The 18,088-nt window shown below is 45.3% G+C and overlaps 1 protein-coding gene across 1 annotated transcript; it reads left to right on the forward strand.

Annotated features, from left to right (window-relative positions):
* Positions 1–4,264: 4,264 nt before the first annotated feature.
* On the forward strand, positions 4,265–13,639 carry HINFP (histone H4 transcription factor). The gene is made up of 10 exons (XM_054592398.1): positions 4,265–4,742; positions 5,666–5,850; positions 8,182–8,411; positions 8,671–8,782; positions 8,958–9,110; positions 9,617–9,694; positions 9,783–9,903; positions 9,990–10,128; positions 10,221–10,345; positions 10,882–13,639. Exons 2-10 carry the CDS (start codon positions 5,676–5,678, stop codon positions 11,294–11,296), a joined length of 1,548 nt encoding a protein of 515 aa, XP_054448373.1. The 5' UTR covers positions 4,265–4,742; positions 5,666–5,675; the 3' UTR covers positions 11,297–13,639.
* The last annotated feature ends 4,449 nt before the right edge of the window (positions 13,640–18,088 follow it).

Here is an 18,088-nt window from a genome sequence, read left to right on the forward strand (position 1 = left end):
CCCCTTTTTTAAGCCCTTCCAATATGCACCTTTTGTAATGTTCTAGGAAGGCTAGGTCCCCACTATTTAGGTCCCCATTGGGCTCTGTCAAAGGAATCACCCCGGTTGGGTTGTGCATTCTGTTGCGATTCTCTTGGTAGAGGCACTGAGCCTCTTCATTAGCCTAATTTTTAACTAGCTGCCTTTCCTCTGCTCGTAGCAAGATGTAAAGGAGAGCCTGTACATTTGCCCAGTTTGGATGATGAATGGCAAAAATGGAGGTGATCACATTTGCCATTTTCTGAGGATTCTCCCTATATGAAAAGTTGGAATTCTTCCAATTCAGTAAATCTGAAGTGGAAAATGGAGTATGGGTCCAATAGTAGCCAATGGGCTGTACTTCCTGGTTTATTTCACCTATAGTATATTGCCTCAGAGGGAATTGTCCTGCTCCAGATAGGGATGCTCCCTGGCCAAATTGGGTGCCCTTCTGGGTCTTTGAGGGGGAGACCATTCCTTCATATAGGGGTGGGGCTGTTGCCCCTCTGGGCCTTATTTCAGGGGTATCTAGCAGCAGGGGTGATGGTAGGGGAAACCTTTCTGTTGCTAATCCTGGGTTCCCTGGGTTCGGGGCATTAAAGAGACTCATTTCCTCATTTTCCTTTTCTTTCTGAGTCTTACTATCAGGTAGGGGTTTTGAATCCAATTTCCTTCTGAGTCATTAGTTGGTTTCCTTTCTTTGCCAAATCCTTATTGTGTAAAGACATAAATACCTGGACAAAAGGGACTTTGTCCCATTTCCCTGACCTTTGGCATAACAATTCCAATTGTATAATGGTGTAGTAATTTAGGGAACCATTTAGGGACCATTTCCTCCCATAGTCTAAAGTATACAAAGGCCAAGCAGTGTTACAATAGAAAACCAATTCCTTCTTAGACATTGGATAATAGTTGTACGTGGACCAATCTGCTAAAATTCAGCCCAGTGGGCTCCCTTTAGGAGTCAAACAGAGAAACCCCTGATGGCATGAAAATACAAAAACCATAACCATCACTGGACCCCAGACAAAGTGGGAACGTATAAACAAAACTTGAATCCACAATTCCATTAATCCAAATGAGTGCTCATGAGGAAGTCTTAGTGTCTTACCTCCTGCTACGTGATACTGCAAGCAGTCCCAATCGGACCCAAATGATACGAAGCCCAAGTGGTAGGAATAGCCTACCATCTGATACTGCAAATGGTCCTGACTAGATCCAACTGCCACAAAGCCCAAGCAGCAGGGATAGTCTGCCAACCGGTACTGCAAATGATCCTAACTGGACTCAAGTGGCACAAAACTCAAATGGCACAAGGCCCAAGTGGCAGGGATAGAGGATGCCCAGTGTGCATACCAGTTCAACTTACCAGTGTTGGAGTCCATCTCCTCCATAGACCTGTTTTCTTTCACCAGCCAGGCATTTCCAGTGGCTGGTGCCTTGAACAGGAATGCAGGGAATCTCCTCCAGAAAAGCTCTTGGTAGATGCTGGGAAATCGCCATCGTCCCAGTCTCCCAGGGTTGGCCTGCCACAAGCAGCTGGGACCCTAGTCTGAACCCTCTAGGACTTACTAAGGTCCATGTTGTCCCTTCTCGAGTCTCCAAAACTGTTACCAAACAAAAAGAACAAATGGAGGTTTGGCTGCCCGTTGCCACAAAAGCCAAATTTGTGAGGCAGGTGCTTGTGCAAAAGGGAAGAGGTTATTCAGGTGCTACATGGCCTAGGAAACAGTGGACTCCTCCTGTCTCAAAGACCATATTAATCTTCCTGCTTAAATCCACAGTTCTTATAGGAAGAGAGAGGGGATGTTTTTTCCTCCTCCCAAACCATTTATCTTTTTAGCTTTCACTCGCACTTGGGCCCAGTCCAGTTATGTTTCTAGCTTTCAGCCTGCTCAATGTAAGAACCTCCGCCTGCCACCTTGGCCAATGGTCAGAGACTTCCTTGGTGTCTAGATTGACTGTTGTAGGATTAACAACTAGAGCAGTAATGGTGAAATACAGGAAAGTAATGTCAAGGATAACTTCTTGGAAAAAGAAGCATCTTCATTGTCCTGGCCACTGTGACTCAGATTGTTGGGCTTTGCACTGCAAAGCAAGGGGTCACTGGTTCAATTATCTGTCAATGCAAATGCCTCGGTTGCAAGTTCCAAGAGATGTTTCTCACATAGAAGTTTCTCTCCCTCTCTTCCTCCCTCCCTGCCTCTCTCTCTAAAAGCAAATAAAAAAAATTTTTTTTAAAGACAAAATAGAAATTATGTATAAAAAAAGAAGAATCTTCATTGAGACCAGAAAAAGGAGTAGGGCCCTGGCCATGTGGCTCAGTTGATTAGAGTGTTGTCTGGATATGCCAAAGTTACAGGTTCAATCTTCAAGAAGCAACTAATGAATGCATAAATAAATGAAGCAACAAATCAATGTTTCTCTCTCTCCAAAATCAATTTAAAAAAAATGAATAAGCATCAGAGAAGTACATGTGGGAAGGGGAGGAGTAGAAATTGTTTCAGGGAGAGGACACAGCAATTACAAGGCAGGAGAGGTAAGAGGCGACTAGCTAGGTGTGTTGGAGAAACAAGGAAATTTGGAGCTGGAGAGCAGGAGGTGAGTTAGAGAAAGACTCAAGACGCAGCTGGAGAACCTAGACATTGAAGGGTCTAGAAAGCCTCAGTATGGTTTTGGGGTTTTGCCCTGACATCAACAGAATGCCTTTGAGTGTTCAAAGTAGATTTGCTCTTTATAAAGATCACTTTGAGTGCTCTATCAAGAATTATTTGGAGCAGTGATTTTCAATCTTTTTTTATTTCATGGCACACATAAACTTAATTACTAAATTTCTGTGGCACACCAAAAAATGTATTATATTTTTTTGCTGATCTGACCAAAAAAAACAGGTTTAATTTTGATTCATTCACACCAGATAGCTCTTGTGTTGGCTGTTGTCATTTTTTAATGATTTTTTTTTTTAAGAGAGAGGAAGGGGGAGAAAGAGAAAACATCTATTTGTTGCTCCACTTATTTGTGCAGTCACTGGTTGCTGCTGCTTTTTTTTTTTTTTTTTTTAAGATTTTATTTGTTTATTTTTAGAGAGGGTAAGGAAGAAAGAGGGAGAGAAACATCAATGTGTGGTTCCCTTTCACACGCCCCCTACTGGGGGCCTGGCTGTGAACCCAGGCATACGGCTTAGACTGGGACTCAAACCAGAGATCCTTTGGTTCACAGGCTGGTACTAAATCCATTGAGCCACACCAACCACGGACTGGTTGCTTCTTGTATGTTCCCTTACTGGGGATTGAACTGCAATCTCTATGTATTGGGTTGATCCTCCAAAAAAGCTACCCAGCCAGGGCGGCTGTTGCCTTTTTTTTTTTTTTTTTTTAAATCTAAGGGAAAAGAGGTTAATATCCCTGACTAAATAGTCCAGTAATGCACGTTTTAAAAATTCTTGCAGCACACCAGTTGAAAATTGCTGGTTTGGTGGGAAGCAAGAGTGCACGGAGAGGAACCAGTTAGGTTAGTATGTACATTAGGCTGGGAACATTCTAGTTCATTTAAATTAGAGAGGAACGGAGTAGATGAAGAGTGGGAATGAATTTGAGAGATCCGGTGTTTAGGAAGGTAGAATTCACAGGACTTAATAATGAATTGGATGTCACCAGTGAGGGAGGAATCAGGGATGACTGCCCGGTTTCTGACTTGAAGCAGTGAATGAATGGATGTTCACTAAGAACAACATGGTTGTTCACTGAGCCTGGTAGCACAGGATGCAGAGTTGTTGGGACATAGACAGGCTGGCAAAGGAATACCTATATTTAAGAGAAGATGAAGGACAGAGATGGTATGAAGTTTAGGCTGAGCAGGGCTGGCAGCACTGGGGACCCAGCTTCGCACACCACTTTCTCGATGCTTACACAGCCAGCTAACACAGCGAGCTAAAGGAGGAGGAAGACCCCACTGCGCACACAGCCGGAGCCTCGCGCAGGTCCATTGTGAGCCGAGCGCTGAGCATGCGCAGTTGGGGCAATTCGGCTCCGGCTCCCTGCCTGCGCTTTGCCTGGAACCTGGCGGCTTCCGCAGGACCACCTTTCCTGGCAACCCGTCGCCCCTTACTCCCGCCCCTTCCGTGTTTTGGCTCCCACTTGTTCTGTCAGCTGCAGCAGCCATCGGCTGTTAGAAGGATACAAGAGCGGCGATTGGCTGTCTCTGGATGTCGCTCAAGCAACCTTCCGGAAATGGCCCGAGGTGGCCAGAGAACTGGCGAGACTTAACGCTGGTAAACTGGAGCTTAGGGCTTGGCGGGGCAGCGTCCGGGATTGAGTCTTGGGCTGTCTTCAAGGCCAGGCTCTTACCGAGCAGTCTCAGCGAGGCTTCCTCTTGCAGCTCGACCGCGCTGGTCGGCCTGTCACCCGCTGCGTCCCGGACCCCTAACCCTGACTCGAACCTCCCTGCTTTCCCCTCTGGGTCTTCGCTGCCGCTGCGACTCTGTCACCGCCATGCCTTGGGTGGAAAGAACCCGGGAATCCTGAGGGGCTGCGAGGAAGAAGTTTTACTCGCCGGGACGATCTCCCTCCTTCTCTCCGAACTCTACGCGTCCTTCCAGGGGCCAGGTCCTGGCAAGCCTTTCCGTTTTGCCTGCCCACAGGCATTTCTGTCCTGATTTCCCTCATCGGGCGCTTTATATTGGTGGTTGTCTTCACACGTCAGAGTCTTACCTCTTCAGCCAAATTGTGAGTCTTTAGGAGGTTCAGAACCTGGGTCCCCCGCCGCCTTATTCTTGAACACCATTCAGGGTTCATTCGGTGCTTTGGGTTATTATGTATACTCTTAACTATTTACTGATTGCTTCTTATTGTGATTCCTGATGAAAAGAAGTGTTACAGATCACTCGGGTTGCCCTTTTGTTGACCTTTTTTTGTAGGATTAGATAATCTCACCTTAAGGAGCCAGGATACGAATAGCTAACATTTGTTGAATTCTAGCAGTGTGTTATGCTTAAGTATTTTAATATCCATTATGTATTTTGGTCCATAAATTTAATGAGATAGGCATAATTGTTCCCATGCTACTTGGGAAACTGAGGCATTTAAAGTTAAAATAGTGCTTACCACATAGGGTGATAACAATGTAAATAAAGTGTTTAGTATGGTGCTTGGCATGTAGTAAGTATGCAATTAAAAACAAAAGGTCTTGGTGCTTCATTTTGAAGCTGACTATGTTCAGGGGTAGAAGGATTAAGTTAATTGGCTAAGGTCACACAGCTAGTAGATGGTGGAGCCAGGACTCTGGATTTGAACTCTGGTTCTTCTCCAAAGCCACCTCTTTGAACCTGACCTTTGTTCTGCCTCCCATATGGATAAGTCTTTGGTAGGTTGTTTTGAAGCTTTATGAGAAAATGTCTGTTCACATGCTTCGCTCAGTGCCTGGCACATGCTAAATAATGTGAGTGTGTGCTCTCCTCTCCCAAAACCACCAGACAGCTTCCAGGGTTTTGCAGAACTGTTACTCCATCCTTATTGAAAAAGCACAGCATTTCACACAGGTTACTGGAGGAACCTCTGCTGGTTCTAGGTAGGCTGCCTGCCCAGGTATTTACCGCCAGCCACAGTTGGGTATAATCCATGCAGCTGTGGATTTCTTCCTCCTGTTCTAGGGTGAAGGCCATGCCGCCCTCTGGGAAAGTTCCCCGAAAGGAGAAACTGGGGCTACAGTGTGAGTGGGGGTCCTGCTCCTTTGTGTGCTCTGCCATGGAGGAGTTCTGCGAGCATGTCACTCAGCACCTGCAGAAGTACCTGCATAGCTCAGAGGAGGAAGAGGAAGAGGAGGAGGATCCTCTGGGTAAGGGAGCAGGAGAAAGAGCTCAAGGGAAGGTGGAAAATCTGACTTTCCTTTCTGGAGAGGGAAAAGGCAGTCTGGGAGAATGATGGTTTCATTTCTTAATTGTTCTTTTTTTTTGTTTATAGAAACGTTATAGCGCCCTGGCTGGTATGGCTCAGTGGATTGAGCACCTGCCTGCAAACTGAACGATCGCTGGTTTGATTCCTGTTCAGGGGATATGCCTGGGTTGTGGGCCAGGTCTCTGGTGGGGGGGTGCATGAGAAGCAACCACACATTGATGCTTCTTTCCCTCTGTTTTTCCCTCCTTTCCCCTCTGTCTAAAAATAAATACAATAAAAAAAAAAAAAAAGAAATGTTGTAGGCTCCTTATAGAAAACTTCAACAAGGATTTTTAAAATGAATCTGCAACTATTCCTATCAAAAGACAGTTACTGACAGTACTTTAATGAACATTCTTTTTGACGTCTCTCTACATGTATATACATAAATTAGATAACTATGATTTTAAAGATTTTATTTATTGTAGAGACAGGGGAAGGGAGGGAGAAAGAGAGGGGAGAGAAACACCAATGTGTGGTTGCCTCTCATGTGCCCCCCACTGGGGACCTAACCTGCAACCCAGGCATGTGTCCTGACAGGGAATCAAACTGGCGACCCCTTGGTTTGCAGGGTGGCGCTCAGTCCACTCAGCCACACTAGCCTGGGCTGGGGGTTTTTTGTTTTGTTTTGTTTTTATTTCTAACAACCAGACACTTAAAAGTTCCTTAGTTTGTTAATCCTCTCATGAAAATCTGCATAATCAGCACAGATAAAGTTACTAAAGAATCATACTCCTTCTACTGTCCAACCTCAAGCTCACTTTTCACAGCATCAACATTGACCTTTGCTGTCCCTTGACTGTCTTCATTCTGTTCTTGGATGCCTTTCTTTGTTTTCTTGAGGTCTTCATCTCATATAGGTCATGTCTTGCACATCTATGTTTGGATTCACTTTTCTCTGTGCAATTTGAGGAATCATAAGTCATGCCAAAGCCAGTTGTCTTGACACCACCAAAATGGGTTCTAAAACCCAACACAAAGATGACATCTGGTGGCTAGTTTTTCCTGAATTTCTGTCTTAGGTTGCTTTCCCACGGTGAAGGGTGTCAATGACTGTTTGTTTCCACTGAGGTAGTCTGTCGGTCTTGAACTTCCTGGTCTGGAGAGTCACAGTATTGTTTGTGATAGCAGCTGATCTTCATGCCGGGTTTTATTTTTATGTTGTACGAGATGTTTGCAACCTGCTTTTTTATACTCCCTGGTAGTGTTTCTTTCTCTGTTTCTCTTTACTGTGATCACCAGTTAGGAAGACATTTTATATCACAACCCTGTTCACAAAAGTTAAAAAAATACTTGAAAAAATATTTGCCTTTTATTAAATGCACTTTGAAGCATCTTATTCTTTCATTAAAAAGGAAAAAGTCGTTTGCAGTCCCCTAAATTGATTTTGCAACCCACTAATAGGTCACAACACAGTTTGAAAAACTGTCCTATAGAAAGTATAGAGACAGCTCTCTTCAAATTCTGCTTGAAATCTAGTGACTGAACAATATAACTAACAGTTTCAAAAGTAACGATACTTACACAAAAGAGAAGTTAGGGGATTATTCTATTTTTAAAAGTACCTACTTTTCAAAACAAGTAAACCCGTAAAAAACATTGAAAATACGGTGCCTGGAGAGAGATGGTAGAGATAGGAAGTGGATTGGAATAGTTGTTGGACCTTCCTGGAGAAGACAGATCTTGAGGAGAATATGGGGAAAAGGAGGATTTGTAGTTAGGTTGTGAGGCAGCATCTTCCTTAGGGAATAGTGGAAACTCGGCCGGGGTAGTGCATACCTGTCATACCTGCCACCTCTGAGTTTCTGGCACTGGATCTTGCACAGACCACACTTCCCCACCTAGTTTATAGGTGCTCATCTTTCTGATCTCAACGCAGGCACTTAAAGACATCTGTTTACCTCAAATTAATTCTGTTTATTTTGTAGTACTATGTGCACCACCCTCATATCCCCCCCCCCCCATAATACTTAAAACTGGTACAGCTGGTGATAGTTTTATATTTATACATGTGATTGTTTGATTCATGTTTTTTTATCTCCCTGGCTGAAAGCTATGTGAGGGCAAAGACTGGGACTCTTTACTCATTACATCCCCAGCACTGGTATTTGCTGAATGAACTCCTGGTAATTTGATCAGACTCCAGCCTCCTCACTTACTGTTAAGTGCCACAGGTGAAAGGAGAGCTGAACATTGGAAAGTATCACTCTTCTTTCTAAACTTCTTTCCACAGAGGAAGAATTCTCTTGCTTGTGGCAGGAGTGTGGCTTTTGTTCTCTGGACAATTCTGCTGATCTTGTCCGCCATGTCTACTTCCACTGCTACCACACCAAGCTGAAACAGTGGGGGCTGCAGGCCCTGCAGAGCCAGGCTGACCTCAGCCCCTGCATCCTGGACTTCCATAGCCGGAACATCATCCCTGACATCCCTGACCACTTCCTGTGTCTGTGGGAGCACTGTGAGGTCAGCAGGTGGTGCTGGTAATAGGGGTGGAAAGAAGTTGCGGATCTTAACTCAAGATGCCTTGACTCTTTCTGCAGTCCCCTGTGTTCCCAAGAGTCCTGGTAGTATTTCTCCTTTATTTCTGGGTAGTTCCCTTGCTCAAATGTTCCCATCCCCATCAAGTTAATTTGGGAGAAAGCTAAGAAGCCCCCTTTGGACGCATAGGTTAAGAGTCCCTCCACCCACCCTCAATCCTTACCCCAAGTTGCTCCTGGCACAGAGCTCCTTCGACAATCCTGAGTGGTTCTATCGGCATGTGGAAGCACACAGCCTGTGCTGTGAATACAAAGCAGTTGGTAAAGACAACCACGTGGTGCTGTGTGGCTGGAAAGGTAGGACCACTCCTTAACTTCTGGTCTTTAAAGAAACCCTGGGATTGCTGAGGGGCTAGAGCATCTAGGGAAGGGTCCTGCAGGGCAAAGTCGGCTGCTGTCTGGAGAGACTTGGGGGTACCAGAACCTACTTTACAAGTTTGTTGCTGGAGCGTAACTGGGCCTTCCTTCCCAGGTTGTACCTGTACCTTCAAGGACCACTGTAAGCTTCGTGAGCACCTCCGTAGCCATACCCAGGAGAAGGTGGTGGCTTGCCCCACCTGTGGGGGCATGTTTGCCAACAACACCAAGTTCTTAGACCACATCCGTCGCCAGACCTCATTGGATCGTAAGCAATCAGAAGAAGGGGAATGGGTGCAGGTTGTTCTGCCTGTTTGGGTTGGGGTCATATTTCCAGGGGAGGGGGCCACTGAAGGTATCTGCAGTGTAGCTACATCTCCCTTTAGGGCCCAGTCATCTGCCAGTCTTTGCTGACTCAGATTTATTAGACGTTGTTATTCAGGGCTTACCATGTGCCCTAATTAGTTATCTCGGTGAATCCTCACAACCTCATGAGGTAGGCTTTTCATCCCCCTTTTTGCAGATGAAGAACATAAGGCCCAAGAGAGCTTAAAATCACTTACTTGAAACCGCATGGATAATAAGTGGTCAAAGTGGGATTCTAATTCAGGTTCTCGATGCAAAGTCCTATGCTCTTTTCCTTGATACTATGTCCATCCATAGTTCCCTAAACTGCTGTTGTCTCCTTGGGTGGTTCCCCTCTCTGGGACTCCTTCTCTCTACCTCTCCTCCATTCCCTACAGTCCACCCTTTCTTTCACCTGCCCTACCCCAGAGCAACGCTTCCAGTGCTCTCACTGTTCCAAGAGATTTGCCACTGAGCGGCTTTTGCGGGACCACATGCGTAACCACGGTGAGTAGCTGGCTGCCACCAACCTCCTTGCCCACCCTCCAAGGTTCCACTGGCCCTCAGATCACAGCCTCCTTTCTGCTTCTCCCAGTGAATCACTATAAGTGCCCTTTGTGTGATATGACCTGTCCACTGCCATCCTCCCTCCGTAACCACATGCGCTTTCGCCACAGCGAGGACCGACCCTTTAAATGCGACTGTTGTGACTACAGGTAAGGGGAACCGAGGGCCAAAAATAACAGACCTCGTGTTCTAGGGTACCTCATGCCCTCCAACCCCTCCTGACCTCTTCTGGCAGCTGCAAGAATCTAATTGACCTCCGGAAGCACCTGGATACCCATAGCAAGGAGCCAGCCTACAGGTGTGATTTTGAGAACTGCAGCTTCAGTGCCAGAGCACTCTGCTCCATCAAGTCCCATTACCGAAAAGTACATGAAGTGAGTGGAGCTGGTGGTGGGAAGGGGCTAGCAGAAGTGTTGGGGAGCCCAGGGTGAAGAGCTGACCTTACTCTCCCTCCTCTCCCCATCAGGGGTACTCAGAGCCAAGGTACAAATGTCACGTGTGTGACAAATGCTTCACAAGGGGCAACAACCTCACTGTGCATCTTCGCAAAAAGCACCAGTTCAAGTGGCCCTCAGGGCACCCCCGTTTTCGGTATGTCTCAACTCTCCCATCCTCCCCAGCTTAGATTTACACAACATTTTTTTCCCCCATATTATTTCAACAAGTTAAAATTACTGAATTTGATGGTGCTTTGATGTCCCATCTCCGTTTAGGCTCAAGGAACCCCAAGAATAGCAGTGGGGCAAAGATTGTTTTTCTGATGTTTGAATCCAAGGCACAGTGTCAAACAAAATAAATGGTGCCCAAAGTCCTATAGCCAAAACTAGAACTAGAGCCTAAGGATCTAGATCCATAGCTTTGTGCCCCCACCCTCAACAAATGATTTCTCATTTCTTTCCCCCTTCCTCTCTCATCTCCCCCTCTGATTACTACATAAAAATTTCCATTTTGAGTAATGATGCTTTCCTCTTAATATTCTGAAAAGATCTTTTCTGTCTTCAACTCCCATCACTTAGAATTGCAGGGCTGCTTCTACTCCTTATGTTTGTCCCTTAACTTGCCACACTCCTGGCCATTTCTGTAGTGCCCTGCCCATGTTTGCTACCTTTGCACTTTTACTTCACCAGGTACAAGGAGCATGAAGATGGCTACATGCGGCTCCAGCTAGTTCGCTATGAAAGTGTAGAGCTGACACAGCAACTGCTACAGCAACCACAAGAGGGATCAGGCCTGGGAGTGTCACTGAATGAGAGCAGCCTGCAGAGCATCATTCTGGAAACAGTGCCAGGGGAGTCAGGACCCCAGGAAGAAGCTGAAGAGGAAGAGAAGGGCAGAGGTAGTAAGGGGACAGCCCTCTCAGCCTCTCAGGATACCTCGAGTCCCATCATCCATGTGGTGAATCAGACCAGTGCCCAAGAGATTGTCTACTACGTGTTATCTGAAGCCCTGGGAGAGTCCCCCCCAACCCCTGATTCCCCCTCAGGGTGCATCATGGAAAAGCTCCAGGGAATAGCTGAGGAGCCAGAAGTCCAGATGGTATGAAGGCAGTAGAGCCTGACCATTCCTAACCTAGGTTCTAGGGTTTGAACCAGGCTGGTGGCAGTGCCACTTTGGGCAGCTCTTGCCAATGGATGCCTTTTGGAGTGGTGCTGAGAGCAGTGTGGTCCACTCTGGATCCGGCTTGCATCAGTTAGCAGAGTGTAAGGATTTTCCTTTTCTGCCAGTCCATGTTTTGATCCTGAGGAGTTTTGATTCTTTGAGGGGGACACCCTAGTTATGTGTGTGCTTGTAGAGAGAGCTAGTATCAGGCTTAACCACAACCCCTAGAAATGCTGGAATAGTGATTAAAATCCTTAGTCAACTTGCACCCGTTCTTATCGTTAGGGTTTCTCAAGCCCAGCGATGACATATAACTAGTCCCTGCAATGGCCCTTTCATCATAGCCAGCTGAGGCATTGTGAACCAGCCAGTCATTTTCCTCTAAAGGCTTCCTCCTCCAAGCTAAGGACTTCATATTATCCTCAGGGATGGGGCTGGAGGCACTGAGTGTGTGTGGCACTTGTTTTTGGTAATAAATGCTTCTTCTGTTAATCATTTCTTCTCCCTTATGTTTGGTGGCTGTTAACTATGTAATGAGATACAGCCACCCAGAAGAGGAACTGAACAGTCAGGCTTGTACCCCTTTTAGTGCCTGGGGTTTTCTGTTTTTAACTGCCTTGTTTCCTGCTTGCCCTCCCTGCCATTGGTGAAACCTTCATTTCTTTTCAGCATCTACCATTTCTCTGGAGATCTTAGGCATAGACCATGAGTGCTTGGCAGCACTCTAGAATGGATGAGTGGGGCTAACCAGGAAAATACAGCACCAGACCATGCCCACACACTTTGAGTTCCAATTAGAACCCAGAGTCTCTGGGGTAGGGGGTTCTTTACCTGTGGTACTGGGAAGGAAGCTGGCAGTGGAGGGTGGGTTGGGACACCCTAGACACTGGTAGGTACTGGGGGTCAAGGAACCAAGGTGGAAAATTGCGTGTGTGATTGCATTTTCCTGGGGAAAGGGTCTGGTTTTCATTAAATTCTCAAAGAGTTTGAAACCCTCCAAAATAAGAATTGGGCCAGTCCAGCCATATCACAGTAACCCGTGTCCATTCTTAGGGTCTCTGCTGCTGTGGAGAGGTCAAGGGAATATTCTGAGGTAGCTCTGATTTCTGGGTCTTTTAAAAAGACCAAGTTTAGCCTTGGCTGGCGTGGCTCAGTGGATTGAGCGCCAGCCTATGAACCAAAGGGTCACTGGTTCGATTCCCAGTCAGGGCACATGCCTGGGTTGCCGACCAGGTCTCCAGTAGAGAGCACGTCAGAGACAACCCCACACTGATGTTTTTCTTCCTTCCCCTCTGTCAAAAATGAAATGAAAAGACCAAGTTTAATTTTTATAACAAACACTGTGCCTATTGCAGAAGGAAATTTACAAAGTTCTCTTCATCAGCCATTCACTGAGTTCCTGCTATGGTCCAGGCACTGTGACAGGTGCTAAAATGAATAAAACACAGGACCTAACATAGAGTTACTTGCAGTACAGAGGCAAGGAAAGATCTAAATAAGTGGAATGATAGAAGCCTATCAGGCAGGGTTCATTTAAAAGGCTCAAAATAGCCCTGGCTGGGTAGCTCAGTTAGTGTGTGATCTGGATAAGCCAAGGTAGCGGGTTCGGTAGAAGAATCAGCCAGTGAATGCATAAATAAGTGGAACAACCAATTGGTGTTTCTCTCCCTTCCGCACTCTAAAATCAATAAAAACAACGAAACGATAACAAAGGCTCAAAATAGGAGTAGACAATATTATGTGGGCAAGGGATCAAAGAAGTGATTAGAGGTAAGGTTCAAAAGTGTTACTGGGTGGAAGAAACTAGGCCGGTAAACAAAGCAAAAGGGGTACTTTGTAGCAAAGAGGATAGCAGGCCCTGGAGAGAGAGGGGACTGGAAAGGAAGACAGCCTCACAAAAGGACCATGTAAAGTTTTAAGAGTAGTGATTCTGGTAATGATGGGGAATATATCGGGTTGGCCAAAAAGCCTGTTTAGTTTTTCTGTAAAAGACATTTTTCATTTTTACCAATAACGTTACTGGTTTGGATCTTTTGAGTATGTCAGCTATCTCCTGCCATTGGCTTCTAGTGGGTAGAGGCCAGGGGTGCTGCTAAACATTTTTCAATGTATAAGACAGCCCCACAGCAAAGAATTATTTGGTTAAAACATCAGTAGTGCAAGGAATTTCACAGACTACTTTTGACATGTTTGATCAGTCACAGCACCTTCTCCATATACTGCACAAATCTTGTTTTTTGTATTTCTGTTGCATTTTTGCCACTCTTGAAATAATAAAGTGTAATACGCCAAAAACATTCTGTATTTTCTTCCACCTTCAATATTAAAATGGCTGCACAAAAACACCAATTTTTATAAGGTTTTTAAAATGCACCTTGATATGACAGCTGTCATGATACAATCTAGGAAAATTGTTTCAAATGACGTTAAAGACAACTATGCACTACTAGAGCTATCTATGGAAAAAACTGAAAGTTTTTCGCCAATCTGGTAAATCGGGAGAGAGAGACTGCAAGCAGATGCAAGTGAGAGTGCTGCTGCTGGAATTCAGGCAAAAAAAAAAAAAAAACTGAAAAAGTTAACAGCAATGTTGATGTCTACTTTGCCCCTTCAGGAGCCACTTCACAAAATGGCAATGTGGAAGAGAGGCTACAGGAATCAATTAAAAATTTCCACAAGCGAAGTACTAAATTTGCCTCCACTACTGATTTGCCTCCACCCTGTCCCTCTACTAAACGAATGTAATCCCTATCCCCTACCAGGACAACTGAGGCTTCCTTGAGCTGAGTACCCTCAGTTTTATCTATGCCTCCTCATGCCATGTAATTTGGGGTTCCTTCCCCACCCCAGCCTCCTTTGGGCCTGTGGTTTGGTGTTTACACCATGTTCTCAACTGTGAATCACTGTCCTCTGGAACCCCTAAGTTTTACATGTTTTGCTGTTGCCCAATCCATGCTCCTTCACTTTGTAATATGTATATAGTTGTCACTTTGGACATACTAGTGTGCTCTCATGTTTGTCCCTATTAAATTTTGCTTTGTTCAACTTGATAACTCTCTCCAAGTGGTAGATTAAGAGGTCGAATAGAACAAGGCCAAAGAGACCCACCTCCAAGGCAAGTCATTAAAGACTTTCCTCCTAACCAAGACCATATGAAGATGTAAAGGCTATAAACCCTAAAAAAGACTGCAGTGCACCATTCTCCATATATAATTCAAAAATGGAAATATGAAACAAGGGAGTCAAACATGATTATGCTTCCAAAAATACATGTATATCACCCTGACCAGTGTGGCTCAGTTGGTTGAGCGTCATCCTGCACAGTGAAAGGTTGCCGGTTCATAACTGGTTAGGGCACGTGCCTCAGTTGCAGGTTTGGTCCCCTGTTGGGGCAAAAGGCAGCCAATTGATGTTTCTTTCCTTCTCCACCCCCCACCCCCAAATGTTTTAAAATGTATGTATATCAAAACCTGGTCTTAATTTTTTTGCTTTCAATTTTGGTGCCTCTGTTTTGTTTATGTTCTAAGTATTGGCTTGGGCTGCCCCTTGAGTAATCCAGCATTACTGGGGCCATCCATTCATTGGTTGAGCAGTGCCTTCAGGATTAGGCCAACACCCTATGAAGAGGACTTCCCTATCAGTCTTTATCAGTCATGCCCACATCATGCCCACACCAACTCTATCTGGACTGTGGGATTCTGGCCTGCTGCCATGTGATTCCAGTTCTCCAGGAGGGGAATCCTGGAGTCAGCATGCATGGATTAGATAGGACTAGACCAAGAGGGGTTATTTAGTCCAAGCAAGCCAGAGAGCTGTGGAAGGATATGACAGGCTCATGCTGGGTGGGAACAAACCCCTGGAGGGAGGAGGGTAACAAAGTACTAATTTGGCTGCCTTAGGTTAGAGTTTCATTGAGAGTCAGGCCATGAGTCAGATCAGACATCTGAAGATTGAGACACTTACTCTTCTTACCCATCTTACTCTTCAAGGAGTAGGAGTAGAGAATGCAGGTGGCCCGTGAGTATAGAAGCTAATGTTTCTTTTCTGTGACTTGGGGCAAGTCTGCAGCCTCAGAGCACAGAATTGCTGAGTGGGTATAAAAGAGAAATGATTATCTGAAATGAGAAAAGGGAGGATTCTTCATGAGGAATAGTCATATCTGTAAGATTATGACCTACTGAATATAGGTGCTCAATGGATGATAAATGAATTAATTTTGCTCAAGATCTGGATTCCCATGGTGTACTTTGGGAATGAGGAGCATACCCATTTCATGTACAGTAGCAGAGGGAGTTGAGGCTGACAGGGAAGGTTGGGGGACAGTGTGAAAACACTTTGAACCATTCTAAGTAGCCTGAACTTTTTGTCTGGGCAAAGAATGTAGAGGACAGGTAGGTACATGAAACTTTGAAAGGAATGGAGGCACCACTTTTACTAGAGGGAAAGAGTGACCGATGGGAGTGGATGAGGATTTAGTTTGTAGAAAGGCATTTAGAGGGGTTTCATGCTTGCTGGTTTCTAGTTCCTTGATGAAGTAGACTTTAAGGTTATTGAGGGGGTAACTTACTGGATTAAGGAAATTTCTAAGAATTGTCAACTTTTGCCCTGGCTTGTGTGACTTGATGGATTGAGTGCTGGCCTGTGAACCAAAGGGTTGCTAGTTCGATTCCCAGTGAGGGCGCATGCCTGGGTTGCGGGCTGGGTCCAAAAAGAATTGTCAAATAAAAAAAAATGCCATTAATAGATACGGGAGTGAGATAGGTGACCTGACAGTCCAGATGAAGTAGAAGATCAAGATCAGGCACAACCAGACACGTTTGTAGCAGATACCAGCACTTCTGGAGCTAAAGTAGAAGATGGACCACTGGGTTGATCCACCACTCTGGTCTGACAGCTAGGATATTGATTACCTAGGGCCAAGGAACAAGGTAATTAGAGCAGCTGGAGAAGGACCATGAGATTCAGGCTAGACTGGAGGCCTTGGGAGCCTGGAAGAGAGTAGTTAGAATCAAAGCACTGAAGGTTCCAGTGAGACTCCTGAATGTAGGACAGGAGGGAAGGGTTATGGTCAGAAAGGACATTTTCATTTTTATTTATTTATTTAATTTATTGTTCACTTACAGTTGCCCCACCTTTTTCCCCATTGCTCACCCCTACCTTGTCCTCCCCTAACTCCTGCAGTCACCCCCGTGGATTGTCCATGCCCGTGAGTCCTCTATTCATGTTCTGTTGCTTGCCCCTTCGCCTTCTTTCCCCCATTATCCCTTCTCCTCCTTCCCTCTGGTCACTGTCAGTTTGTTCTTTATTTCCAAGTCTCTGGTTCTAGGTTGCTCATTTGTTTGTTTCGTCGATTAGGTTTTATTTATAGGTGAGATCATATGGTATTTGTATTTCACCTCCTGGCTTATTTCACCTAGCATAATGTTCTCCAGCTCCATCCATGCAATTGCCAAGGGTAGGAGCCCTTTCTGATGCATAGTATTCCATTGTGTAAATGTACCACAATTTTTTGATCCACTCATTTACTGATGGGAACTTAGGCTGTTTCTTGCACTTGGCTATGGTAAATAACGCTGCTATGAATGTTGGGGTACATAGGTTCTTTTGAATTGGTGATTCAGGATTCTTAGGGTACAGTCCCAGCAGTGGAATCGCTGGATCAAAAGGCAGTTCCATCTTTAGTTTTTCGATGAAATTCCATCCTGTTTTCCACAGTGACTGCACCAGTCTGCATTCCCAATGGTGTACTAGGGTTCCCTTTTCTCCACAACCTTGTCAGCACTGTTGTTTGTTGATTAATGCTGGCCATTCTGACCAGTATGAAGTTATATCTCACTGTGATTTTAACTTGCATATCTCTAATTGCTAGTGATGTCGAGCATTTTTTCATGTGTCTCTGGGTCCTCTGTATGTCCTCCTTGGAGAAGTGTCTGTTCAGGTCCTTTGCCCATTTAAGATTATATTTACTAATTTTAGAGACAGGGGAAGGGAGGGAGAAAGAGAGGGAGAGAAACCATCAATGTGTGGTTGCCTCTCGTTCGCCCCATACCAGGGACCTGGGCTGCAACCTAGGCATGTGTCCTGACTGGGAATCAAACCGGTGACCCTTTGGTTCGCAGGGCAGCACTCAATCCATTGGGCCACACCAGCCAGGGCTTTTCCCCATTTTTTAATTGGATTGTGTGTCTTCCTAGTGTGGAGTCATAGAAGTTCTTTATGTATTTTGGAGATCAAACCCTTGTCTGACGTATGATTGGCAAATATGTTTTCCCATACAGTTGATTCAATTTCCATTTTAGAAAGGACATTTTTAAATGGAGTTCAGACTATATCCATAGGGAGGTGGATTGCTGAATGGAGACAGAGGTCACTGGAGTAGAAGAGACCAAGGGAAACAAGGCATTTTTAACATGCCAGTAAAGGCCTTTCTGCCCCACACTCCAGTAGAGTGGGCCCTGTATGAGGAGGATGGGAATAGACCACAAGCACAGCTGGGCAGATACCTGGTCTGAGACTGATTCCATGCAAATGATATATCCAAGGAACTTGGTGGGAATTCACATTCTAGGGGAAAGAAGGCAGCAAGCTGAGACTAGGAGGAGGAAAGTGTGTGGATTCCCAAGGAAAAAGAGAGACTCCTGGGCAAAGAACCTTGGCATTCTGCAGCTTTGGAGAATACCTCATTTATAATTCAAAGAAAATGGCAGCCCCGACTGGTGTGGCTGAGTGGATTGA

This window comes from Pteronotus mesoamericanus, unplaced genomic scaffold (assembly GCF_021234165.1).
Source record: "Pteronotus mesoamericanus isolate MK-2021 breed Mesoamerican mustached bat unplaced genomic scaffold, CSHL_Meso_final scaffold_36, whole genome shotgun sequence".
NCBI classification, from domain to species: domain Eukaryota; kingdom Metazoa; phylum Chordata; class Mammalia; order Chiroptera; family Mormoopidae; genus Pteronotus; species Pteronotus mesoamericanus.